The 26,638-nt window shown below is 38.7% G+C and overlaps 1 protein-coding gene across 4 annotated transcripts in view; it reads left to right on the top strand.

Annotated features, from left to right (window-relative positions):
- Positions 1–26,638, top strand: part of PDE1C (phosphodiesterase 1C) — a 268,813-nt gene that overhangs the window by 124,246 nt on the left and 117,929 nt on the right. For 2 of the 4 annotated variants that reach the window (XM_065752713.1, XM_065752712.1), the window contains one exon: positions 15,945–16,007. The exons of 1 other annotated variant lie outside the window; for it this stretch is intronic. In XM_065752713.1, coding sequence (XP_065608785.1) covers positions 15,945–16,007 — 63 coding nt within the window. Of the gene's footprint in view, positions 1–15,944; positions 16,008–26,638 lie in introns of those variants that run through there. One more of the 4 variants, XM_065752715.1, reaches the window with a different exon arrangement.

Genomic DNA, 26,638 nt, shown 5'->3' with positions numbered 1-26,638 from the left:
CTAATGATCTATGCCTTTGCAGGAGACTGAAGGGAAGCAGAGTCCTGTTGATTAACAGGCCCTATTACATCTCACTGATCCAGTTATCTTCCTTGTTGCAGGAGGGAGAACTAATGGGGCTCTTTGGCAGATTCATTTTTCCTTCCTGGGAACCCTTTTGCTTGGTTGCTTCAGACCACTCTCTCTGCAGCCCAGATTTTTTTGGGCTAACTCCCCCTCCACATCTGGAGCATTAATTGGTGGCTTAGTGTCATGACATACTGAGCATCTTTAGTTCCCGTTGACTTTAACTGAATTTGAGACTCCTGCAGAGTGCTTACTGAAGACTAAACCCTGCAGCTTTAATGAGCATCCCCTTCCCTGTTGTGTGGTGTTGGAGGCTGGCAGCTTTGCTGTTACCTTGTGCTTCAGATGGCCACTTCATGTGATGCTGGTGGGACAGGCTGTGCATATGCTTGTGCCACAGCCACAAGTGATGGCAGTGTGGTGGCCTGAGTCATTGGTGAGGTGTCCTTGGGTTGTGATACGTCAGTGGAAAATGCTTATCAAGAGTTTCTGTACTGAACTGTGCAAGTGGGCACTGCATTGAGTGAGAAGCAGAGCAGAGAGAAAGTGGATGTTTTTCTAGTTGTTTTCCCTACATTTGAGCTGATAGTACTTCTGCACACAGCTCCACTTTTGCCCCGCGTTTCCCTTGCTGTACCATGAATGTTAATTACAAAGATGTTTGGGGCCAGAGGTGTGGAGTTGCTGTAGGAAGATTTATCCTGGCCCTGAAATGGTTTCCAGAATGAATAATTGCTGTTTGTGTGTGTATGTGTGTGTGTCCTGCACTGCTTGTGTTGTCCAGTACCATGTTTTATTTGGATATATTTTCTATGCACACAGCCTTACTATCAGAGAGGCCTGTGTTCAGCATCTCTTTTGTATGGGAGATTTCTCTGCAAGCCTCAGAAGACAGAGGAAATATGTTACAAGCTCCTACAACCTTGTATCAGTGACATCCTGAGTATTAAATGCATCTGAAATGGCAATCTGTGTAAACATACCATTACAAAGTTAAGCTTTCCCCCCAAATGGACAATTTCCATGTATTGCCAACTGATGCAGAAGTGTGATGACTGGAATAGGAGGTGGCAGGGCAGATGAGCATCAAAAGGCTGGCATTAAGTACCATCTCTCCGAGATGGCAATTCCAGAAATACACATAAATGTATGACTTGGCACAGGTCTCTACCTTCAATTCCCACATTCAACTGTTGTGGGAGTTTCTTCTTTGTTACATTTTTTTGAAACTGTCTCTACCAGGCTCTGGAGGGCTACTGGCAGCTCAAGCAAAGCAATCTGTCGTTGCTTTTGCATCTTCTTCATTTCTCTTTGGGGAGTGTTGCCAGTAATCACATAATGATGCTTAAGAGGTAGTAAACAGCACTTGACTATGCAAGAGGAATGCTCTTCTGTACCTTGCAGTGTAAAGGAACAGTTTCCTCTAAGTTCCTTGTTGAAAAGGAAGTTGTGGAAGAAAACCTGAGGAGAAGAAGCCCAAATGAGATCTGAGCCACACTAGAATTGTAATTGGAAATAACAGACATTGACTTCTGCATTGATCATTCTGCTAATTGAGTTGACTTTTGTAATAGTAATATATTGATATGATTTTCCTCATAAAGTTGGAAGTTTCACAGCTGTCTAGACAACCCTTATTTCATTAGTCTCCACCTAGTAAATGCAGCTGAACCACTGAACTGTGATGCAGATTAATCATGGCAATATTGGAGAAGCAAGATATTTAAGGAGAACTCTGGTCATCTATCATTTTTCCATCTCACTCACCTTGGATAAGTGTACAGTAGGTAGCTCAGCCAATAGTAACTGGAGAGGGTGTCAGCAAGAGGGAGAATAGAACAGAAAGCAGAAGCTTTCACGAACTCCCAGGTCCCACATTGCTTCTGCTTTTTCTGGAGCACCTGAGACCTTTGTCTTCTGTGTGACTGCTAAGACTCCCAACAACCCAAAAGCACCCAGCTGTAGGATGCCTGTGGGAGGTGCTCACTGCCTTCTGTTCACTGGGAGATTAGCAAGGGAATTATCCTCTCAGGTAGCCCTTTGCAATCCCTTCTTATCCCTTCTTCATCTCCTTTGGTGAAGTTATCTGCTGGAAAAGTAGCTCAGTGATCTGTAGGCAATCCAGGAGGCCCCTTGGAATGCATGGAGGAAAAATTATTGAGCAAAGTAAAAGAGAGAGCCCCACCAGGGGGGATGCAATATTGGACCTGTTGCTCACCAATGCAAATTGGTGATTGGTGACATCAGGATTGGAGGCTGCCTGGGCTGTAATGATTATGCAATGGTGAAGTTCACAATTCTAAAGAGTGTGGAACAGACAGATAAGTAAAATAAGGACACTACATTTTAGGAAAGCCGACTTCCATGTCTTCAGGGAGTTAGTCAACAAAATCTCATGAAAAACTGTCCTCAAGGACAAGAGTGCAGATCAGAGCTGGCAGATCTTCAAGGAAGCTTTCCTTAGTGCACAAGAGCTCTCTGTCCCCAGGTGTAGGAATTCAGGAAAGGAAGGCAAGAGGCTGTCATGGCTGAACTGAGACCTGCTGGTCAAACTAGAGAGCAGGAAATGCTCTGGCAGTGGAAACAGGGGCAGATATCCTGGAAGGAGTATAGGGATGCTGCTAGGCTGAGTAGGGATGGGATCAGGAAGGCCAAAGCCCAGCTGGAACTGAACTTGGCAAGAGGTGCAATGAAGGACAAAAAAGTCTTCTACCCAATTAGAAAAGGAAAGTCCCCCTACAGAGAGCAATAGAGGCAGTCTGATAACAACAAACAAGGAAAAGGCTGAGGTATGAAACAATTTTTTTTTTTTGCCTCAGTCTTCACTGGCAACTGCTCTTAACGCACCCTTCAAGTGGATGGGTCAGAAGGTGGGGACTAGGGAAGCAAGGTCCTTCCTGCTGTAAGCAAAGATTAGGTTCCTGTTAAGGAACATCCGTAAGTCTTTGGGTCCCCATGAGATGCATCCCAGAGTCCTGAGGGATTAGGGAGATGTAGTCACCAAGCCACTCTCAGGGATATTTAAAAAGTTATGGTGGTCAGGTGGAGCTCCTGATGACTGGAGAAAAGGGCAATATAGCACTCATTTTTAAGAAGGGTAGAAAGGATGACCCAGGAAACTACTGACCCGTCCACCTGACCTCTGTGCTGGGGAAGTTCATGGAACAGATCAGATCCTCCTGGAAGCTATGCTAAGACACAATGAAGAGGAGGAAATGGTATAGAACATCTAGCATGGCTTCACCAAGAGTTGGTCCTGCCTGGCCAACCTAGTGGCATTCTATGATGGTGTACCTGCATCAGAGGAAGGGAAAAAACAGTGGTGCTAGGTCTATCTGGATTTCAGTAAGGCCTTTGAAATGGTCATCCACAACATCTTTCTTTCTAAATTAAAAATATATGGATTTGATGGGAGGCCCATTTGAGGCATGAGGAACTGGTTGCAAGATTGTACCTGAAAAGTGGAGGTCTGTGGATCCATGTCCAGATGGAGATTAGTGATAAATGTTGTCCCTCAAAGGTCAGTATTGAGACTGATGTTCTTTGATATATCTATCAATGAAATCAACAGTGGGATGGACTGCACCCTCAACTAGTTTGTGAGTAAGGCCAAACTGTGATGCTGTTGGTGGGATGCCATCCAGAGAAACCTAGACAGGGTTAAGCAGTGAGACCTGGAAAACTTCCTGGGGTTTAACAAATACAAGTGCAAGGCCTTGTACTTCTGGCATATCTGGTGGGATCAGTGATGATGATGGCAAGTGCATGCAGCTGCCTTAGGGAACTGGATGAACCTTAGGGTACATCAGAATAAGCAGAAGTAAAAGAAGTTAAGTATGGCCAGAAGTTCAAGAGAGGTGATCCTGCCCCTCTGCTCTGGTGAGGCTTCACCTGGAGTACTGCATCCAGGTGTGGAGTCCTCAGTACAGGAAAGGAACGGACCTGTTGTAGCTCGTACAGAGGAGGGCAAAAAAAATGGTGCAAGGGATGAAAAACCTCCCCTTTGAGAGCAGGGTGAGAGCTGGGGCTGTTCAGCATGGAGAAGACTCTGGGGAGATGTGATAGCAGACTTTCAATATCTAAAGCAAGGCTGTCAGAAAGAAGGGGACAGGCTCTTTAGCAAGGTCTGATGTGATACAACAAGGGGAAAATGGTTTCAATCTACAAGGACTCCTCTGAAAGTATTGCCTCCTATGTAGTCTCGCAGCATCAGAGGTGCATGTTGGTGGTATGGCAGTAGGGGTTGAGCCTTTCCTTTGCATGTCAGAGATGGCAGAAAAGGAGCAGTTCAACAAAATGGCGTCTGACATGGAAGCAAGGTGGGGAATTGAATTCCTCCATACAGAAAAAATGATACTCACTGACATTCATGGATGCTTGCTGAATGTTCATGGAGACCAAAGATTGGATGTGAGCTCAGTGAGGTGGTGGGTGATGCATTTCTGCAGTGGTGACAGCTACAGTGGGTCACCTCTGCTGATGCAGAGTTTTATGAGTGTAGCATGAAGGCTGTTGTTCAATGCTGACAAAAATGCAACAGATGACTGTTGAAAAATAGTGTTTTGTAGCTGAGAATTTGCTCTGTCAAGTAGTGTTATTGTGCTCTTTGTAGCTGTTGTATTTTCCATGGAAATAAATAGAAGCATTACTCTCAGAGAGATCTCTGTATAAGACAGAAAAGATTTAGATTGGATATAAGAAAAAATTTTATTACAATAAGAGTAGTGAAGTGCTGGAATAGATTCCAAAACAATAATGTAATGTCTTTAGAAACAAGATTATGCCCTCATTAGAAAAGGTCGTTTGTGATACAAACCACACAGTGATCTGACCATCATATCTTCCCTAATTTTCAAAGGGATTTTGCTGTTTCTTCTTCACACAATCAGGCAGTAAAAACATAAACTTTTCTTTCCCATCTCTTTCCTATGTTTTGCTTTTCTTTATTGTGCATGTCCTTCTCAGTTCCAGTTTGCTGTGGCATTTAGTTAATATACTCGGGAAAAAATGTCAGTGTGAACAGCCTTCTTTAAAAATTATTTTTTTAAATGTATGTTAGTGTGTAGCACAAGGAGAGAAACCACACATACAGGTAAGAGGAAAATTGTACTTTTTTTCTCACAACTTTAGCTGATGAGTGTCTTCAGGGTTACTCTTTGAAACTTCTTTAGAGGTAAATAATCCACTGCCTTTTTGGAATTACTTCACAATGCTGGTAAACTTCTCGCCTTGCAAATCTCATTCTAGGTGGTCTGTAGGTAAAACATTTATTGAGGGACAAATCCTATAGCTTTACCATATGCAGAAAACTGCACTAGCGTCAGTCTTGTCCTTTAGCGCTACTAGAACAAACTGAGGAGAAGGAAGCATTGATGATCACTGAAAGCTCATTGTCATAGTAAGGGCACTGTATGTACAGATTGCTGTCAGTGCTATTGATAGAGAACCACTGAATAACGTAGACTGGAGAGGACCTCTGGAGATCGTGTCTTCCTGTTCCTAATGCTTTAGGACATCAGTGTGTCCTTGGTTAACATTTTTCATTCAGCATCTCACTCAATTTGACAATATGTTTAGTTGTATAGTACTTAATTCTGACACCACTTAATTTCCATAGCTTATCTATTGACCTTGCAAGGTTATCTTAATTACAAATAATAAAAATTCCCCTAATTCTTTAAGCCTTACAAGTAATTATAGTACTGCTTAGCTTAGTTTTTCTTTATTGCTGGATTGCCTCCAATACTATATATATAGGATGCATTAAAGGTCGATGGCCTAATCAGTAGCATGCACATGCAAATGTACAACTCAATATGTCAAAATTCCTTGTGAAGTGTAAATTCTTTTGGGTACTGGAACCTCCTCAGCTCACTGTTACTTAAGCAGGATTTCTTGAATCTTTTCGTTTCAGGGAAGCTGATAATAATATATTATTATATATTATTATATATATAATATTTCAGTTCAGTGCTGCTGAGCATTTTGCAAAAGAGGACTGCTAACTTATTTCTGTAATACTACAAGAGGAGCTAGTTCTGTTATATTTAATAAACATTAATTTCAGTAAAAAAAAGGTATTGACTTATTGAGAGTTGTTTATTAAATGTAGTGCAGAATCATAGGTGCACTGGGAAAAAAATTGAAAATGGTATTTATGTAAAGCTTGTAACTAATATGCACATTAATGGCCAATGTAAAGTGTCATTATCAACCTTAATTTGGTATTTCCTAGCATTCTGGGGGCTTGACTTTGTGATCTGAGTGATTTTCTAATGTAGTTTAAGTGCAGTCATTGCAACAGCATTACACAGCTGTGAATAAAAAATTGTGGTGCAAGTTGACAAAAGCTAAGTAAAGTATGGGCTTTACTTCATGGCTGAGTCTAATATTACCTCACTGTGTGTACAGAAACTTCACATTGAAAGGGGAAGAAAATAATTATCTTCTGGAAAATCCCAGATTTTTTTCTCCTACCCCTTTCTATAAGAAGAAAACATTAAAAATGACTGTCATTTTTACATACTCTCCCTCCTTTTGACCACCTTCTGTCTCCCTCTTGTGAGGACTGGAAGGTGCATTAAGATTGGTCTCCATACAGACATGCACCTTTTTTTCTTGCTCTTGAAATCTTGCCGTCTTTCTATACAGAATGTGGCAGCTGTTTCTTAATATGATGGCTTAATATGATAGGGGAAGATAAATTTTGTATTCTTGACAAGAGTAATGGGACTTCTTTATCCAGAGTAAAAGTAAATTCAAAATAATTCTGAAACAAGACTAAATAGTGATGAAATTTTTCTTACTATTTTATGTTGCTATTTATTTTATCAATACTTAGTTTAAACCATGTCCTATTACAAAATATTTGATAATTATCAATAAAGGTGAGATCTTAATGATTAATAACTATTAAAATATTGAATACATCAAGCGTAGTTTTTCCAGCTGATTAATTATACATCCAAAAGTTATTGGTTGTACAGAATTTATTTTAACAATAACACATCTTGCATGATAAGGAATGGATTCTGCCAGAATCAAACATGACAAGTGTAGCTTATGCTACTGAAATACTGTAATGACAAGTGTCTTTCACATTAAAAAAGGTATGTCAAGGTTTTTCCTAAATGTGTTCATGCTTACAGACTTCATTATCATTTCAGCAGAGCTGATAACACAAATCTACTTTTGCATTGGTTCTCTATGTGTATATGAAACTGATTTCCATAATGTCATTGTGGTGTCATTTAGGTTCAGGTTTTAAAGACACTGTACAGAACTATTTCAGGATTTTAAGTCATAATTTTTGCTGGGTTCCTGGAAATACATTTGTGTTACTCTTCCACAGCTGAAAGGAAACCAGAATATCTATAACATTTTGGAATAAGTTATTTGTAATCCCTAATTTTGCAACATTTTTTCCCTTTTTGATAGAGTAAAATTGGTGTGAAATGACTTTGAAAAGCATAGATACTTTCTTTTTTACAGTTCTTATGCCTGAAGAGTTTTCTTCATCAAATCCTGGGGAAAAGGTGGAACAGAAGCAATCTTGTTTCTTCTTCCCCTTTTCTAGGCTTTGTTTTGAAAAAACAAATAGACTAAACAAATAAATAAATCTGCTAGAGAACAGGTTTTTCACTAGTGAGGCACCCAGGTGATTAACAGTCTAAAAATAGGTGAGACAGATTAGATGCACTACAGCCTTATGTTACTTTGGCACTTCTGTTTCTACGTATTGGAACCAAACAAGATAGTGCACATACAACTTTGGAAAGCCTCATGGGAGGAAAATAAGCCCAGTCTCCTGACACCTTCCCATTGGGTTAATTTGGCCTTCTGTGATGTCCAACACTCTTCACACTGGATTATTTTTAGCCGCATTGAAGTGGTTTGCTTTCTAATTCGTGGTTTTGCTGTTTCATTCTTTACTTGCATGGAATGTTATTCTACTTTCTGCTACACTGCTATCAGTAAGTGTGCATTTCAGTTTTAGCTAATCTCAGCTACTTTACCGAAGCACTTTCAAATAATTAGATTAGGATATGGTGAGGGGTGTTAAGCCCTATATTACTGTTTATTAGATGTGCTCTTTCTGTAAAATACCATTTTTTTATATATATAAATTTTTAGCCATGGAAGTGAATTACTCAAATCTGATGCATGGAAGCTACTTTAACCTCCTTAGTGAAAAAGACATTAACTTTGGTGTTCATGTTGGTAGCATAAGAGAGAGGAAGCTAGGATGATTGTTACTCATGCAATTCCTCTATTGCTGAACAGACTTCTCATTTCCCAAGTCCGAATGAAAACAGTTGGTGCTGCTAGGAAGGGGCCTTCTTTTGATGGAGCTTTACAGAATTGTTAGCAAAGGCAGAGGCTGCTACATAGAGCATCTCTTTTTGTCCTTTTTATTTGCACTGTAAGACCACAACTACTTTTTTTTCGGGTACTAGTGCAGATCTTCTGTTTCTTGAAAGCAATCGTTAACACCACTGTTAACACATTTGTCTCCACTCCTTCTTTTCCCTAACTGCCATTTCCAATTCCTTTGTTCCTCCTTATCCTTCTTTCCTGTCTGCAAATTATTCTAATTCACTGCATAAGTAAGAAAAAGTTTAGTTTTGAACCTCTATGTGACTCCGATCTTCCACTGACACACACACTACATGCAATAGTTTTGTCTCTCTTAAACCTTTCCCTGTAAGGGAAAGCTCAAGAAACAAGTGGGAAACCCTGGCTTTTGGGATTTCATTGCCACTTGCTGCATCTAGTCTGTAGCGTTTTGCCCATCAGTTGATTATCCAGAAGTTCCTAGGGAATAAATACCACAGGAAGGAAGGAAGGAAGAAACAAAATAGTGTACATAGACTCTTATTTATTTATTTTATTTTTATTTTTCTTTCTGCTGAATGCTAGATTTTATCTGGTCAAACCAATAATTCCAGCAGCTGCTAACAAGTTGACCCCTCTGAGCCAGTGCTTCAAGTAATGCACAGGTAATTGATTTTCCCATCAAGCATTTATAATATATGAGCTGTAGCAACTTTGAGGCAGTTTTAATTTTCAGTATTCTAAGTAATTGCAAAAAGCAGGTTGCTTAAATTATCCTAAATTGCAGCGTTTCCATGACTAGTTCAGGACCCTTTGCCTTAGCGGTGTCTCAAACTCAAATCAATAAAGAATTGTTTTAATCCCTCTCCTTGATTTAGCGTACAGACCAAAAGACAACGTTGGTGATGGGTGGGAGAAAGTGAGAAAGAAGGAAAAAAATTCTGAGGGCTGACATTATTTTGGCAGTTAGTGTAGGAGTGAGCTTTTATCTGGGGGAATCTTTTGTGGGAGAGCGAAATAATTGTGAAATCCTGTGTAAGCTTCCAGCCTTCAAAATCTCTCACTTCCTAGATACACATCTCCCTTGCAAATGACAAAGAAAGAGGTAATCCTAAGGTAGTTAAAACTCTATCAAAAGCAGTGGGGGAAGCATCTTTGGTGAGATAATTTGTGCCAAGAGAAAATCAGCCCTCAGACTTTTTCTCAAGAGAAATTTCTCACTTTTAATCTGAATCACACTGGAGCAACTAAGAAGTCTTCTCAAATATAGGAAAGCTATAAACCCTCTTTGCTCATTGCCGCACAACAGTCTTCCTTTTTGATATTTACTGATTAAGCTCTGTGTCTGCATTAGCAAATTCTCAATGGATTATCCAAGACTTATGAATGATTTTCCCCCTCAAATGCATTTTGTTTGCCTGTTGTCCCGCCTGCTTTGAGATTATAACTGATGTACAGTATTTTACTGAAATGATAGGTGAAGAAGTCATCCGGGTTTTTATGTCTCATGTAGGTGGATATTACACTCTCTCTGGACTAAAGTACTTATCACATATTAAGGTGAAAACATGTACAAGAGCATCTTGTGAAAACATTGTCAGCTCCCTGCTGCATCATGCCATCTCTGCAGGCACAGGGGAACATATCCAGTAATGTATTTTGACAGGCTAGCTTCCAAGCGTTAACATAAAAAATGGAAAATAAGCCTTAAGTAGTAGCAAAGGACTTGGTCTTCCTTTGTGCATGAATTAGTTTGAAAAAGAATCACACTTTAATATACTGATTACATTTTATTCGCTCTGCTTCCTAACTTGTAAGCTGAGTCCAAGTATGCATTGAGCAGTGCCACAGAGAAGATTAAGAAGCAATTTGCTGTAGTTTATGGCTGATCCATCTCCTTCCATCAATCCTGTTCATCTGCTGATGAGTCAAAAGAGATGTAGATCCTGCTTCAGAATTTCATGTGTATTTTTCCATGTGAATTAATATTATGCTCCTGTGGATGATGATGCTAGACTAAGTCTGCAGAGGGAACAATTATTCTCCTGGTGTGGAGGTTCTCTAGTAGAAACATCCAGTTGTTCTGTACTTAGCTGCACATACTATGCTTCACAGTGAGTTCATAAAAATATCCCAGCTGTTTACATTGTGGATTCATTGCTTGAATATGCTTGGAGATGCTAATGTGCTTGGCTGTACAGATAGATGAATGTGTACATGTTGAATATGCATGTTAGGTGTACCCAGTTTGAGATCAATCTTGATCTCCAGCTCTCAGGAGTAAAGTTATGCATGACCATTCGCAAAGATTTTTTTTCCTTTCCTCAGTTGTAGTAGAGAGGCATGTTTTTGTTGTTGTTTGGTTTGGTTTCTTGTTGTTTGTTTTTCAACAAAATGTAGGGGCAGGATTTTAGAAGCCTGGGTCAGAAATCTTTTTGGGTTTGTGCTTTTTCATATTCATAAGCTAACAAACAAACAAACAAATACCAAAAAGCAAAAAGTTGTTCAACAGTTGTTTTGTGATTTATGTCTTGTGGTTTTGTGAAATAAATGGTTGGCATCGGAGAAACTGGTTAAGCCCCTATGAACGTGAAACGTTGAACGCTCAAGGAATGAGCAGACAGAGACTAAGCTTCTGTCCTGCAGCTGGACCATGTTCATGTAGTATATGACTACAACATATGAATGAAATAAAAATTTGCATTATGAATACCGAGTATGTTGCATACAGATAAATTAGTAGGAACTCCTAGGCTATCATCAGTCCAGCATCTTTTCCCACCTGTAGATTTGTTTTGAAAAGAAAATCAGTACCTTCTTGTAATATTTATTCTCTGAAATCAAAAGCTCATTAACTTTTCTTTAGACTGACTAAGCTATAGAAATGGTTCGTCTTTCTTACAGGTTTCCATTTTGGTATATATTCTTTTCCCCCAATGAACGTTTTCAGAATGTGATGACAAACACATCTTCTGTGAGTACTACAGCTTCCAAAGGTGTGAGCTTTATCCTCACAGCCTGAAGGACACTGTCCTCAGTATGCATAGTGCTGGAGGTATTCAGCATTAGGGCCCTGGGAGGGAACTAACTCACATTAAACACCTGGAACCTGTAAATGTCAGCTGGAGCTGAAAGAATATGTAGAATAAATGCAGCTCTCCTCTCTTTAAAGTGAGGTGTGAATTAACTGGAGGTACAAAAGATTAAAGCAAAGCATTTTTCTGATGAAAATCTTCAATACTTGAAGGTTTTGACTCTTTTGGAACCAAACTTGAAGTTTGGTGATGACAGAGAGGCTCTCCAAATTTTCTCAGGACTTTCCTAACAAACACTCCCAACAAACGTTTTCAGTACAGTTTCATTTCACTCCTGTTCATTTTCACTCATCTGGATCGGCTGAATACTGAGAGTGCAGCACCCCAAATTATTCTGTCTGCATGATCTTATGAGCAGGCCAACATCACACTTTTTGTCAGCGTCCTTGAGAAACAATGAGAGACCAATGGCAATCAGCATCAGCTCTCATCTTTTGATCTCTGGAGAGCAGTATTCAGCCCTGTATTCTGCATAACGTTGACACTGCTCTTATCTGAAATTATAACTTAAACATTTTGGAAGGATTAATTAATTAATTAAAGTTAGATTTGCTTCATCATCATTGATTTAATATCCTTCACTAAGGTGGTATAAATATATTATATTACATACACAAATATATATTATATTATAGTATAGTATAGTATAGTATAGTATAGTATAGTATAGTATAGTATAGTATAGTATAGTATAGTATAAATAATAAATGTAAAGATATTTCTGAATTACAGCTTTATTATCCTTTAATGCTCAAACATTAGTAAATCACTAATAAAAGAGTTGTGCAGCAGTTAGACTTGGACATGGGGCCCAAGTGGTTTGTGGCTGATTCGGGACAGTTGAAAAATGACAGAAGGTGATACAGAATTTCACCAGTGTCTGGAACCTGCAGGTAGTTTATCACATCACTAGAAAAAGTACACTCCTCTGCCATGTGGAGCTGGACAACTGTGAGTTGCTCCTCATTAATCCAGTGATGGAATAGCTCTGAGAAACCTTTCATGGTGTCAGCAGACCTGCACATAGTGGTTGCAATTGAAAAAGGTGTAGGTAGAAAAAAAATGTCTTCAGACTCTGTAGCTTTACATTTCAGTGGGTAACATCTGGATTTCCATATATTGAGAGTGGATGGGAGACTTGTTAGGTGAATGAACTGGTAAAGTTGCATGTGTTGAAGCACATGGAGAAGGATGACTAGCATTCGCTGATGTTCTTTGAGATGTCTGCAAATATGTAACTGTCCATTCTTGGAAAAGTGTTTTGCTGTAATAAGAGCAAATGCTAGAGAATACGTATTTTCTTGTCCAGGTGTTGGTTGAAAGGATGTAATTAGGATAGCATCTTCCTTCCAAGCATCAGCAAAAGCTTTCTATCTGAATTGCAGACTTGATACCCAAACATCATGTTTATTTGAGCATATGATAGGTTTCCCTCTGTAGAAGGATCACAACTAGAGGAACGAGTATAGTACATAGAGGAAAGCATGAACTCAACGGGAAATACAAGAATTTTATATTTTTGATTGGAAAGAAAATTATTCAAATTTAGCAGTTATGTATTTTCAATACAGTAAAAAATGACATCTGCATTTTTGAGTCTTTCAATTGCCACTGAATTTGTCTTAAATGAAAACAGAAAGACATCAATGAAGTTATTTTAATTATACTGTTAGGCGTTACTCTTCTGGAAATAAGATCTCTAACAAACATAAGATGCAGAGAGTTTATTATTTTATGAGAAGAATAGGCATCACAGTTATGTGTTACATATATTGAATCCGAAGAGTCTGGAAGTGTATCTCTCAGCTCCACCAATTAATCTGACACAGACCTCAAACTGAGGACTTGATGTAATTGTTGACGTGTAGGCATCCCACATTGCTTCACAAAGCCACAGAGCCTCTAGCTTCAAAAGCATGGGGGTTTCTGTAAGCCTTACCTTACTTAATTGTTGCCTTGAATGCTGAGGGCACTTCAAACATAGGGATGTATAGGTGACTGATGGTCACCAATGTCACTCTGTAAATTCAGGCTGAAAAAGAGCAACCAAGCTATAGAGACATCTGTATGGATATGTTTAAAAGTCTTTATAGAGGAGTTTGCAATGCTAGAAGAAACACAGAAGTAATCTTGGCTTGTTAACACATGGAGATTTGATATGTTCTGCCTGCTTCAAAGGTTTTAAATAATATAACTTTAAATATACACATATATATATATACATATATATATATATATATATAAGTATATATTCATTTTGTTTTTAAAAACTATTTTATTCCAACTTACCTCTAGTGTTATGGTCTGTTTTCAAGCTATATTAAACACAGATTTCAACATGGAACTCTTCTAAGCTAATGTGAGGAAACGGTAGCAAAAATATATTGGGAAAGGCAAGAATCTTCCATCTCCAAGGGTACTTCTTAGGCAACTTTCACAAAGTGAAAGAATGACCAAGCAAATGGGTGAATGTTGTTTGAACATTCTTCCGGCTAGGAGTGATTCATTCTTAAAAGTGGGCGTCTTTGAAGCAGAGCTGTAAGGGGGGAAGCATGCAGTGGTAACATATGAGGTCTAAATGCAGCTCTGGGACTAGACTGAGATCCACACAGAGATATCTCCTGGTAGCTTCCTTGCACAGCAAGCGTGAGAAATCTTCCAGGAAATCTTCTTAGAAATGTTCTCATTATTCATTTAGTCATCGGTGAAACTAATGGTTGTGACTGAAGACACCTTAAAGCTGCTTTCCATCTTGTCCTTGGAATGAGCTAACAGTCTTCCTTCACCCTGAGCGTTTCTAAACCACACTAAAGGACACTTTGCACACAGCTTAGTTTTTTTTTTCTGCTATGGTTTCAGCTTGGTAAATACTTAAAACCTCTAACTGATTAACACTATCCTTGGAAATAATGTGTCCAATGCAGAAAATTTGTTTTCTATGAACTACTTCTTCTTGCATGGGAGACTACAGCATCTCATTCTGTCACTTACTAACAACATCAGTGACGTATTATTTTTCACAGTACAGAGAGATAAAATAATCTTATTGTGGTAAGTTAGCTTGTATTGTCACTTCATGTTGCCATTCCTGAGACATCTGTTCAGCATGTTTACTGCCTGGGTCTTATCACCGCTTCCCAAGCTATGCTATTTGGGAATCTGAGTTTTGAAACTTTGCCAGTACAGCTGAATAGTTCCACTATTGTTGTTGTTGTTATTATTATTATTACCGGCCTTTTGACTTTAGCAAGGAGTGACCATACACCACAGGCTGCAGGGAGAGTCTTACAAGGATCCAGTAATGTGATACTGGTATCCTATCCAAGGGGTACTATGGTAATAGAAAAGGAAAACCTAGACAACTGGGTAGGTTATCAGACAAGCGACTGGATATGGATATTCAGAGGTTCATACAGCTTGTCTACTTGAACTTACAGAGTCCTGGATGGAAATATGTCCTTGTTTAAAAATTACACTGGTTCTGTTTTTCAGATAGCAATGTTATTTTGCAGTGTGAATCATCATAGAGAATAATAAGCTACAGACCTTGCAGAAGGGAAGTTGCCCTTTCTGGAAAAATACGTTTGCAAGGAAGTGTTACATTTTAGTTAGTGTGACCTTGCATAAAACTCATATTTCCCCTTGGCTTTGTTTGTTATGTTTAACATTCCAGTCCTCCTCTTTGTTAGTTCAGGAGATAATCAGCAGCAGGTTTGCAGCTCTATTGAAGCCCCTTAAAATGAACTGATTTTGCTATTAGTTCAGTGTACCTCTGAACCTTAGCTAAACACTTCATTAAATTTGACAGATCACTTCTCCCCTGATTTGTATTTTTTTTCAATAACTAAAATTATTTGATTAGTCTTTTCTCATCTGGTAAGCAAATATGTATATATATGTATGTATGTATGTATGTATATAAATGTAAATCCCCTCTATCTACTGGTGGTCAAGTAAAATGCCATACAAATAAGTCTCTCTGAATGTTTTCACTTACTCCTATTGTTACTTAACAGAAATAAATTTGAGGGGAAATATTTTGTTGTTTGGCACTTCTCAGATTATGAAACAGTGTTTAGTCACTTAAAATACTGAACTAATTCCACACAGGAATTAATCATTAAAAGGTATTATTTATGGAAAAGAATAGTAAACTTCCTTCAGATTTTAAAGAGGGATTTTTTAAATGATAAGGGTCAGTGGTCAAACCCTCAATTAAGCTTCACAGGGTGCTTAAAGTACTTTTCTTTTTTTTTTATCAAAATGCATAAGGATATTTAAATGCTTGCATTCAACTCCTTGAGAGTTATTTATTGTATCTTAAAAAATAAAATGTGTGCCGTTCCAGCCTGTCCAATAGTGAAGATTTCAGGTTGGCTCTTTTTTTTTTTTTTTTTTGCCCTACAGAAAGGTATGGTGAAAAGAGCTGATGGATTTTCTTTATTTCAGGAGCTTGTTGTGGGAAACAGTGGTCACATTTGAGCGACTCAACAGTCTGATAATTCACATACGGTCAGTCACTGCATGTGTGTGGGCATGGAGGGTGATGGGGCCAGGCAAAGGCAGGATGACAGCATTTTTCTTATCTTTTTGACATGAGGCTAGTTAATGTGACTTTGAAGAGAAGGAAGTAAGCAGGCTAAACTCTGGTTCTTAAAAAATTACTGCTGATTTCAGTTTGAGCAACATTTAGGCTTTTTTGGAAGTCTCATGTACCTTTCTTCCCATCCTTCCCTGGGACTCCCACAACTCCTCCCATAGGTTGCAAATTAGGACTGAGCAAGAAAACCGTAACAACATGAGCTCCAGTGCCACGTATGTGACAGTTTAATTACCAGTCAGAAACAATATTTCTTAGCCTTCATTCTGGCCTTATGATGGATCCTGGTTTCAAATTAACCCTCCAGCATAGGGGCAGAATTCCTGGAAGGACAAGCACTGCTCAGCCTGTGAAGGTAGTGAGAAAACAAAAGAATGGGAGATAATATTCAAGAGATTGAATAGCTCTGTGGGGAAATAATGAGACTTGCTCTGTGGATATTATATTATCTTGGTAACTCTCAGTGATGGAAGATAGAGCAGACTGAAGAGGATTCCACAGCCTGGTGATGAAAACGATGAGCTTTTAGTGTGAGGAAAGATTAGAAAGATGAAGACCATTTTACTTAAGGATGAGATAAATGAGAGTGGATACTCTGGTCTTCTTGAAACAGCCAGTTTTACAGAGCAGGTGTTATCTCCTTCCCATTGCGTAACAACCAGAGGGCAGGAAAGTAATGAGGCAATTCTTTCAATTTGTTAAATAACTGTGCCCTATGAAGTGTATTTGTAAACCAATATCAGTAAGGCAAATCGTTAATTAGGTTTTACAGTGCTGCTAGCCACATCTGCCCAGAATGAAAACAGTTGCAGTTAATTCAGATATAATAAATGTTTTCAGAAGGCTATAAACTCTGCCTTTCATCTTACTGATGTGCTGTGCAATTCGTTTTATGAGCACTTCTGCCAGTCTGTAGATATGATCCCATCTGAAAGGCAAGATGTGCCAAATGAGGCAAGCAGATAAGTAGTTCAGCAGTCCAGTGTTCATAAATCTGTAACTGAAAGTGCTATGAGAAAGCCAAATTTGTTGAGAAGTAAATGAGGAACAGCAATACTATATTGTACCCGTGTTTGTTTTATATTAAGGCATGCAGAGCTGCAGTGTGAGAAATTCACCCTAGAGACTGTGAAGACCTTTTAAGATGATGATGGAGAAAAATTCTAGGCATTTCAGATGAATTAATTTCAGTTGATTGCATTATATTACTGAATTTTGAGAAATGTAAAGTTAGTCTCTCTTTCCAGAAAATGGCTGCAGAAATAACTTGCTACATTTCTAATGCATTTTTCAGTTTGAGTCAGACTGAGTTGCTCTCACCCACACTACCTGGTACCTTTGTGCTTGGGAAGTCCTTATGCTATAAGCAGGGCTTCACACAGAATGGGGTATTTTGTACATCCACAGCAAAATGGCAGAACCTCACCCCTGCCTATCTCTGCCTTTTAATAAAATATGAATGAACTTCTTTTTAAGGCTTTGAATTTTAATTTTGTTACAGACTCATTGCCTCCAGTCTGAATTATGTCATGGCTCAGACTTGGGGAAGAAAGGGGGAATTGTTCAAACCATTTTGGGGATAAACTGTCATTAGATGCTTATAATCAGATTTTACTCGTTTTGAAGGGAGGCTTATAAAGATGAATTTTGTACAGTGAAGGGATGATGAGTAGGCAGATGGCCTATTAATTTCCTGCTTTGGGAATTTTCAGATGAAGAAACTTTATCTGACAAACAGACCCAATGAGTCGTAGAGGTGTACTAAACTAGAATTCAAGTCTTTAAGTGATACTGTATTGTCCTAGTCTGGACAATGACCATAGGTAACTGCAATATTAAAGGTACACATAGTATCAGATAGAGTCCAGAGGGAGGAGCGGTGCATTTTACTGAATCAAAATGTGACAGAAAATGAAGAAGTCTTTAGGCAAACAAGCCTGCCTTCAGGTACGTATCTCTATGATCCTGCAGCTCTTCTTCTTTCTATCACAGTTGGAAAAGCATTACTTCCACAATTCAGACTAAAAAGGTAAGAGAGGAGAACACCAATTCTTGGCATGGAAACAGTCACTGGGTAGAGTAGCAGGGGTCGGAGTCCATGATTCATCTGTCCAGCTAGTGTTGTTATTGCTCCAAATGTCACTCCTTATTCATTTCACCCACTTGAGTCTGTCACGTCCTTTTGTGCCGACGGTTCTGAGAACAGGTTTGACATGTAGTGTATGATAACAGATGTGCAATTGGAATAGCTGACTGGGAAAAAAAATTAGCCTGTTCTGAGGGACATGGATTCTTTACCTCCAAACAATGTTTTTTAATCTCATAATTGTCCACATGTTTTAGGGGGCCCATATAATTAAACTATCTAGAGAAAGTCTGTGTGGTTGAGAGGATTGGGTAGAGGTCTGGGATTTTCAGTTTTGCAACTCTGTCAAAATCTCCACTCTCACCCATGAACTGAACTCATTCTGTTATACTTGTTTCCATCTGAAAAGTAGAGACGGATGGTTGTGAAGTAAACCCAGTATTAGCTTGTAGGGAATGACATACTGTGAAGCACGTGGGACAGTTTTCACTCTTGAGATCTTGTCAGGCTAAGGTTGATTTTTCCTCGAATGCTGAAATTTAAATAAGTTAACTTTTCAGTGTTTCAAAAGAGAGAAGATTTAAAATTCATATAAAGTGTTTACTGGACAATATAGTTTTTTTTGTTTGTTTTGTTTTTAACGTTCATAGATTTTGTGGACAGGCAATATGAGAATGTTGGGAGAAAAGGTAAAAAGAAATGAATTAGCTCAAGTCAGCTTTGCAATATATATGACTCATTTTAGGACTGATTGAAGCCCAATGCTCAACAGCCAGATTGTGATCCATTGTGCTAGAGGCTATTTACAGCTCAAGTCTGTCCAGTATGTTCTCAAGTCTGTCCATCTTGTCCAGCAATGCCACAGTTGGATATAAGAAATGAGACTCACTGAGGAAAAGTGGGAAAAAAGAGTAACAGAAATGACTGTACACAGTTTCCAGGCGATTCAGTGAGCTTGCTGTATATACCGATGCTGTTTCCATGTTAATGCTCAGTAATGTGAAATGTGGAGACACATCATTATCTCATTCTTCAGATTTTTGCATTTTAACTGGAAATAAATTTATTTTATGTGGGATAAAGAATACTATTTTATGGACTAAATGTCCATCAGTGAAGTTTTATACATGTAGATGTCTGCTACTGACTACCTTTAAGAGAAATTTTGGATAGATTTGGACATTGACCTATATTAGAATGGCAATTCTTATTTTCCTTTATGGCAATTCTTGTGCAGTAGAAAAGCAAATTCAGTGTGAAAACTTCTCTCATATAAAAACAGAAATGTTTCATGTTCTCATGTAATGAAGTACTTCTTATGCTCGGAATTAATTAGGTGATAAAAGGTGATACTTAGAAAATATATTTTTATCAAAGAGCCCAGCATTACATGAATAATTAGAATCTCTGTGAATTAATATCACACAGATCTGCACATCTTATTTTTTTCATCTTTATAGAAAATCCCTTAGTGCTACATTGTTTTTGACTTTCCCACTTCTTAGATGTAATGACTAGTCAAGAGACTAAGCAACCCTCAAATGCAAATAACCATTTGCATAAAAAATAGATCTGCCAAGGTCAGCTTTTCCGTGCCTTCCCCTTCCCCTTCCCCTTCCCCTTCCCCTTCCCCTTCTCCTTCCCCTTCCCCATTCTGAAATTTGTACATTTTGAGAATCACCATCAATACAGTTTTAAGTTACTTCCATTATTTAAAGTCATACAACATCTGTAGAGATTTCAGTTGTCTCCTATGGTTAATATTCTTCCTTTGTTACTGATAGCAATGCAAAGGTAGAGATAATTGAATTTTGTGTTTTAATCTGGAAAACTGAGTTTGGGGATAAATAATGCATTTCCACAAAAATGCCAATTTGCTGTGGAAAATGAAAAAAAGAAATCTGCCCCAAGATTTAGGCCAAAATGTTCTTTTAAGTTGATAGCCAAGATTTCCAAATACAGACTGTTTTTCAATATTCTTACAGCTGCTCTTTACTGTTTTTATCTTAGTGCCTAGAGATAGCACTTAAAATCTTGGATGCACAGTGCCAGAACCATGATGTTTACCATGTCCTTTCTTGATGAGTTAACAATAAAGTTACATCCTAAAAGACATCTTTCCAGATTTTCTGGATTATATTTCATGACTACAGGCATTTTAAAAGCTTGAATGCCATAAAAATGGAATTTGTTTGTCCTAGACTGTTATGAGAAAGAAAAATTAAGCTTTGTATGGACTGCAGCTCTTGATTTCTGTGAATACCTTTTACTTCTACCTTAGTTTTACTTCCTTCTTGAAAATAGGGACTTCCACAGGTATTATTTAATAAACATTCCAGCTATAATAAATTTGCAGTGCCATCAGTTCATTGCATTGTCAAAAGGTCCATTTCTTAACGTACTTGAATTGCAACTTGCTTCAGGCACAATAAGAAAGCAACTAACTCTTTGATGAATGACACTTAAAGTTATAATTGAATATACTGCTTTGAAAAGATACACTGGCATTTACTTTTTGCTTCAACTACAGAATTGTTTCATGAAGAAAAGATTGAGTCTCATAACAATTGGGCTTGCTTTGCATAATATTGTCTTATCTGTGCTATAAATCTTTGCCAATATCAGATGCACAGGACAAAGCTCACACACTCCTCCAAGCTTGTTTGTGAAAATGCCGAGCTCGCTCTGAGATTCTGAAATGAGGCTGGCATTAAAAGATGCTAAATAGGCTTTTGCCTTTTTTGCATTATTGAAAATTACTTTCTCGTCTCTGCCCTCTCCTTAGGAATCATTCCCACAGAAGGTAGTTAAAAGACGTACTGAAAAATGAACATAATTTATTTTCATGCTTTTCTTGCACATTAAACTACTGCATTTTCCAGATAACAGTGTGATCCAGGTAAATAAGGCATACAGCTAAAAGCCACAAGGTTTGTGTTTCATTCTTCTCTCCTCAAATCTATTCTTGGTTAATTACCAGACCCTTAAGATCAACATTAACAGAAAATATCAGCTAAATATTTGGATATAAATGAACTTCATTTTTTTTAAATTACTTTTTTTTGCTGAGTATTGGCTGAATACTGATGTGCGCAATTTAAGGCTCTACAGTTGGGATCACAGCACTGTTCCCCTAGAAGCCTCAAAGACTACCATAAATCCCACCTGAAAGTTGTTTGAAAGCAAACTCCAGAACAGTCTTTAGGAGATACTGACAACGGAGTGTCATCTTGAAGGCAGAAGGACAACTGTGCCAGAGAGATCCTTGACTTTGCCACATTCATGTCAAAGGTTAGAGACTGAAGACTGTAGTCTACTACAAGTCCTGATTACAAGTCAACTTACAGCTTTTAGTGAGATTTTGCTATAGTCTTCAATTCTAATGTGTCCAAATGTACCATCCTTGTTGAATTCTAACTTCTTGTTTTCTATTAAAATAACTACAAAAGGAATACTTTATTTTTTATATCTCTTCATTTTGAAATAGAGAAATGTTATGTTTCAATTTATCCTTTCTGATGTTGGAGAAGTAAACCTGTATTGTTTGCATTGATTATCTCATTTCTAATGAATAGCTTGCTGCCTGGTCTAACTCTGAGCCCTTTGTATTGATAGCTGTTGATCAGCAGTTCATGATTTGTTAAAGATTACCAGTTATGTGATATAATTTTTAAAGTATGTATTAATAATTCTTTGCAAGGTAAATATTCATAGACTATTATGCACATCTGATATCATCAGTGATTATGAACTCATATGTCTTGCTGGAACTTTCACCAAAAAAAAGGGTTGTCTCAGCCCCAGCATCGTCTATGATGGGGTTACCAGAAAGATTCCTAAGAAAGACAAAGATTTTATCGTTTGCTTGTGGGAGAATATCCCCAAAATACAAGTCTCAGAAAGCTTAAAACCTGAAGTAAATGTTTTAAAAAGAAATGAATATATTAATGCAAAAAATGCAGTAGCTGGTACCACAAAATAGAAGCATGATTTTTGATGGGCGGAAAATCTTCTAGTTATGTGGTCTCATTTGGATCCTGGCAATGTAAAGGTGGAAGGATTTTAGATTTGGGTGGAAAGAGCTGTAGGCAAAGTCAGCATGGATGTCCCTGGCTGCAGGTTTGGAAAGGTCTTCGTGTCAGAGAAAGGCAGGGGGAAGGTTATCTGATCCCTTGTGCATGGCATTTTCATGGGAGAGTCTCCAGGCCGCTTCCTTTCCTGGGAAGGTTTTCCTATGAGGGCAGTTTTCTTCATCTGTATGTCTTCCTTCTCCTTCTCTCTCTCTCAGGCTGGGGTGCCTCATTTTACCAGCCTTCTCCCTTACAGAGAGATTCACGTCTGCTTCAGAAGGCAGCAGAGCAAGTTTCTACCCTCTTGCACCTTTGACAGGATGTGCAGAGCAATCCCTTAAGGTCGCAGACTGAGCTAGTTCTCTGTTTCACTGCTGGTTACATTAGCAAAGGGTACATGTACAAAAGCTACACCTCGCTTTTGCTTCTGATGCAGCTCAGCTGGCTGAATAATTCAGATTTCCATTCCTATTGACAAATGCTTTCCCTCCCCACACTCCAGCCGAGCAGGCTGGAGGTGAACAGAAAGGAGTGTAGATGGTGAGGACAGCTACAAATGATCCTCATGGTTTATTTAAGAGCACTGTCCTGGAGGAGTGACACAGAAACCTTGGCTGTGACCTTCCTCCTTGCTGCTGGCTGTTGCACAGAGCATTTCTGGAATTAATCTGGGGCTCTGACTCAGAGGCGCTGACCTGGCAGACCTGCTGTAATCAGTGGAGGAAACTTTCACTTACAAGCTGGTGTGCAGGCTTTACCTCCTTTATAATACCGTCTAGTGAAATGCGTCTCTCTTAGCTCTTTCCACAGCAGCGGAATAAAGCTTGAGGATTTTCTGTGTTAGGAACTCTTAGCAGACACTTAACAACAAGGATCTAAATACTGATAATTACCTGCAGCGGTGTCATTCAAGCCAATCATTAAGAAAAAATTCACTTAACCTGCACAAACACTGGCGGGTAATTGTGGAGTTACAGGTGGGTGCTTTTCATGTTAATCCTCCAGTATTGCTGTACAGTTCACTTCACATAACAGTAGCATGCATGTAAATGTTAGTAACCATGGCATGTTTGCACACTGAATGCATCTTGATGGCAGAGTAGCTATGAGATAAATACACCATCATTTTTCTGGGGTTCACTTGGTGCATGTTGTTTGCCTTGGCAACACCGAGATAAAAGTGTAGTGCCACTTGGCATTCCCATGCAGTCTTGCTTTTGTACATTCAGATGTGAAATATGGTATATGGGTTCTCACACTCCAGCACAAACCCTGTCTCGATGAAAAAGAATCAGGAGTGAAAAACTGAATCGTTATTTTCTAAGCCTTATGAAGGGCTGTTAGGAAATCATCAAAACAACCTCCTCCACGTGAACCAAACCAGATTTAAGTTGGCAGAAACCAAATGACAATCCATAATTTACTCGGCTCCCTCGCCCATCCACTCCTCTGCGCTTACAAAAACCTTAATCAAAATATTTGAAGGTAGTTGACAGAACTGAGTGTGAGTAGCTTCAGTCAAACAAGAAAAAACTGGTGTGATGTTCCAGCTCCTTTGCTTCTATAAATGAACAAAATATCTCAGTATAACTGCATCGGAGTTTAGCTGTTTTACATTGGTTGAAAATTTAGTCCCAGACATTTTATATCATACTAATTATATATTAGTCCCTGCCTTATGGATATTCTAGTCTTTTGATGGAAACAGACTTTAGAGATTTGGTTTGGGGAGTGCGAAACACTGCGGATAAAACTGCCGCTTAGTCACTGACTGTCATCGTCTCTATCAGAAGAGTTTACATTTACTGGATGAACTGTATATGCCAGCATGATCTATGACAAAGTTCCCCCTTGCACATTTCTAAGTAGTAAACCCACCCAGGCCCCAGGCATGAGCAGGGGCACACAGCTGCTCATGCTGTAGACTTCTACTGAGCAGCTTGCCTTCCCCACTGGCTTTCTTTTTTTCAACTGTAAATATCAATATGACCCAAATCTGTTGGCTTTAATCAAGTAAAAAAGAAAAAAAAACAATCATTAATCTATTTGAATGTGTTAAATTTTATCTGATTTACACAGTCTGTGGCACTGTAATTTCTGATTTGAAGATGTGTTGCTTTTTTCTACCTGGTATCATTCGCTTTGTATTTTATTGTCAGACTTTCATTCCAGTTATCCATTTCAGACTGAAAATGAGACTCATGAGGTCTTATTTATAATTTATTTCATGGATATAAAAATGATGCTAATGCAATAATCATCAGATATAGCAAATATTTACAAAGATATACTGGTACTTTTTCCATTAACGTAGAATTTAAGCATGCTCACTTGCAGAAATAATGCCTTTTCGTTTTCCCCTAGAAACATGTAATCATTAAAATTAGTTGACAGATAAATCTTATGAGACTCCTAAAACCTTAATCGCCAAATAAAGAAGAAAACAAAACAAAGCAAAACACTTTTCCTTGTAAGTCTTCATCAGAATACCATCGTTTCTCATTGAACCTCCTATGGCTTCTGTTGGGAAATGGCAAAAGAAAGATGTAACCAGTACCTGTATGCTCTGAGGGCACAGTAATGGAATGGTACTGAGATAATGGATTCATGATAATTTTTGATGTTTTTTCATCATCTTTTATAATGTGTGTGTGTGTGTGTGTGTGTGTGCGTGCATGTTTAATGGACTCATACAGTTTATTTTCACACTGCCTCTCTATCTGAGCACACCAAACATTTGGTCTGAAAATTTCCCATACTCGTGACATTTCTCCTTGGGCAGGTTGTAATATCTAGTGGATGATAAATGACCACATCGTGGACAAAGCAGGCAGGCAGCTTTTTTCATATGAAACAGTTCTTTTTATATCCCTCTATCTTTCCACAACATAAATATACATGCACAGAACTAATACAGGCTCAATCTACCTGAGTCAGTGGAAGAGGAGCACTGCCATCTGTGGATATGCTGCTGTTCTGGACAGAACTGTGTCTTCTCTAAAAGGATTTTTGTCACAGGGAAGCAAAGGGTTTGTCATGTGGCAGAAGATGAGGATCCTTCTGGCCAAGAAGTCAGCATACAAAGAACATGATCTGTCTGGTCCCAAATATTTTCAGAGTGAGTATCTTAAAACAGTGTAGAAACACTGTCTCATTGTAGCCCTCAAAACTCTGCTCCTAAACACAGCTGTGAAAAGCCCCATACTGAGCAGAGGGAGTATTTTCTTTGGGTATGAGAAGAGGAAAGCTGGCTTGGTGAGGGTATGGGGAGAAATGGGTGTCCTCAGGGAGGGGTCCTCTGCTTGCCACGGGTAGAGAAGGGCTCACAGAAAAATGCTGAACCTCAGAACTCTTCCAGCAAATTATAGAAAATACTCTTCAAGTTTATATAGAGATGTAAAACGAGCAAGGGGAAGGTCTGAAGGAAGGCAGATGTGTTGGCGTTGACTCTCTCTGCTTTAGGAAGAGAGCTGGAGGCATGGGGGGACTGAAGTGACATCCTAAAGATCATAAGTTCAGTCAAGGGGACCCCAGGCCACGCTGATCCTACGCCAGCACCCCAGGCCTCGGCTGCATGTGTGCCAAGAGGTGAATGGTGCAAACTATAAATAGGCATAGAGCTGGCACAGAGCAGGAGCCTGTGTGGAGCAGATGTCACTGGGAAGGTCAGGACTGAGCCACTGACATTTTTTGCCCAGAACACTGCTTGATGGCAGCACGGCCCTCGGATAGGTGGGCATAAAGGCAGGCAGCTTGCAAGCTGAGCTGAGCATCAGGCACCTTATTCAAAAACAGTGCTGTTGACTGAGACGGGTGTGTGAAGGTGCTCTGTCATGAGATTTTTTGCCTATATCTGAACAGAGCAATGGCAGGCTCTCAGCACTTTGGGTGCACAGGTTTCCTTCTATAATTTAATCCTCTTTCTTTCTCAGTATTGCTTTCAGATAAGAATTCAAATTCATTATTCATGTGATAAATTAACAATACTGATGAGCAGAGAGCATAATAGATAGTATTTTTCAGTGCTGTAAAAACAATGCTCCCTGAGAATAAAACTGGATTTGGAGATGGGCTTAGTCCTGTGTTCTGAATCATCAAACCAATATGTGCTGTCATTCTAAACTTGCTCATCTGTTTATATTGTTTTGGAAAAAAAAACAAAACAAAACCAGGCTGAAGATCCACTGAATATGCCTAGTGTGTAGTTTGCATTACATATTCTAATGGCATATTACAATTGTACTGGAATTGAATTCATGTTTTTTCTCTTTTCTCTTTCTTTTCTCCCAGCTCCTGGAATGTGTTGTAGCAAAAGAAACAGATCTATTCTTGACAAATTGTTTGCAAGTGGTACAGTACAGTATATCCTGAAAATTAACATTCGTTT

This window comes from Cyrtonyx montezumae, unplaced genomic scaffold (assembly GCF_038088225.1).
Source record: "Cyrtonyx montezumae isolate F1298 unplaced genomic scaffold, pur_monq_1.0 scaffold_8, whole genome shotgun sequence".
Lineage (NCBI taxonomy): Eukaryota > Metazoa > Chordata > Aves > Galliformes > Odontophoridae > Cyrtonyx > Cyrtonyx montezumae.
Note: the sequence above shows the minus strand (reverse complement) of the source record. Positions and strands in the feature narration are given on the sequence as shown.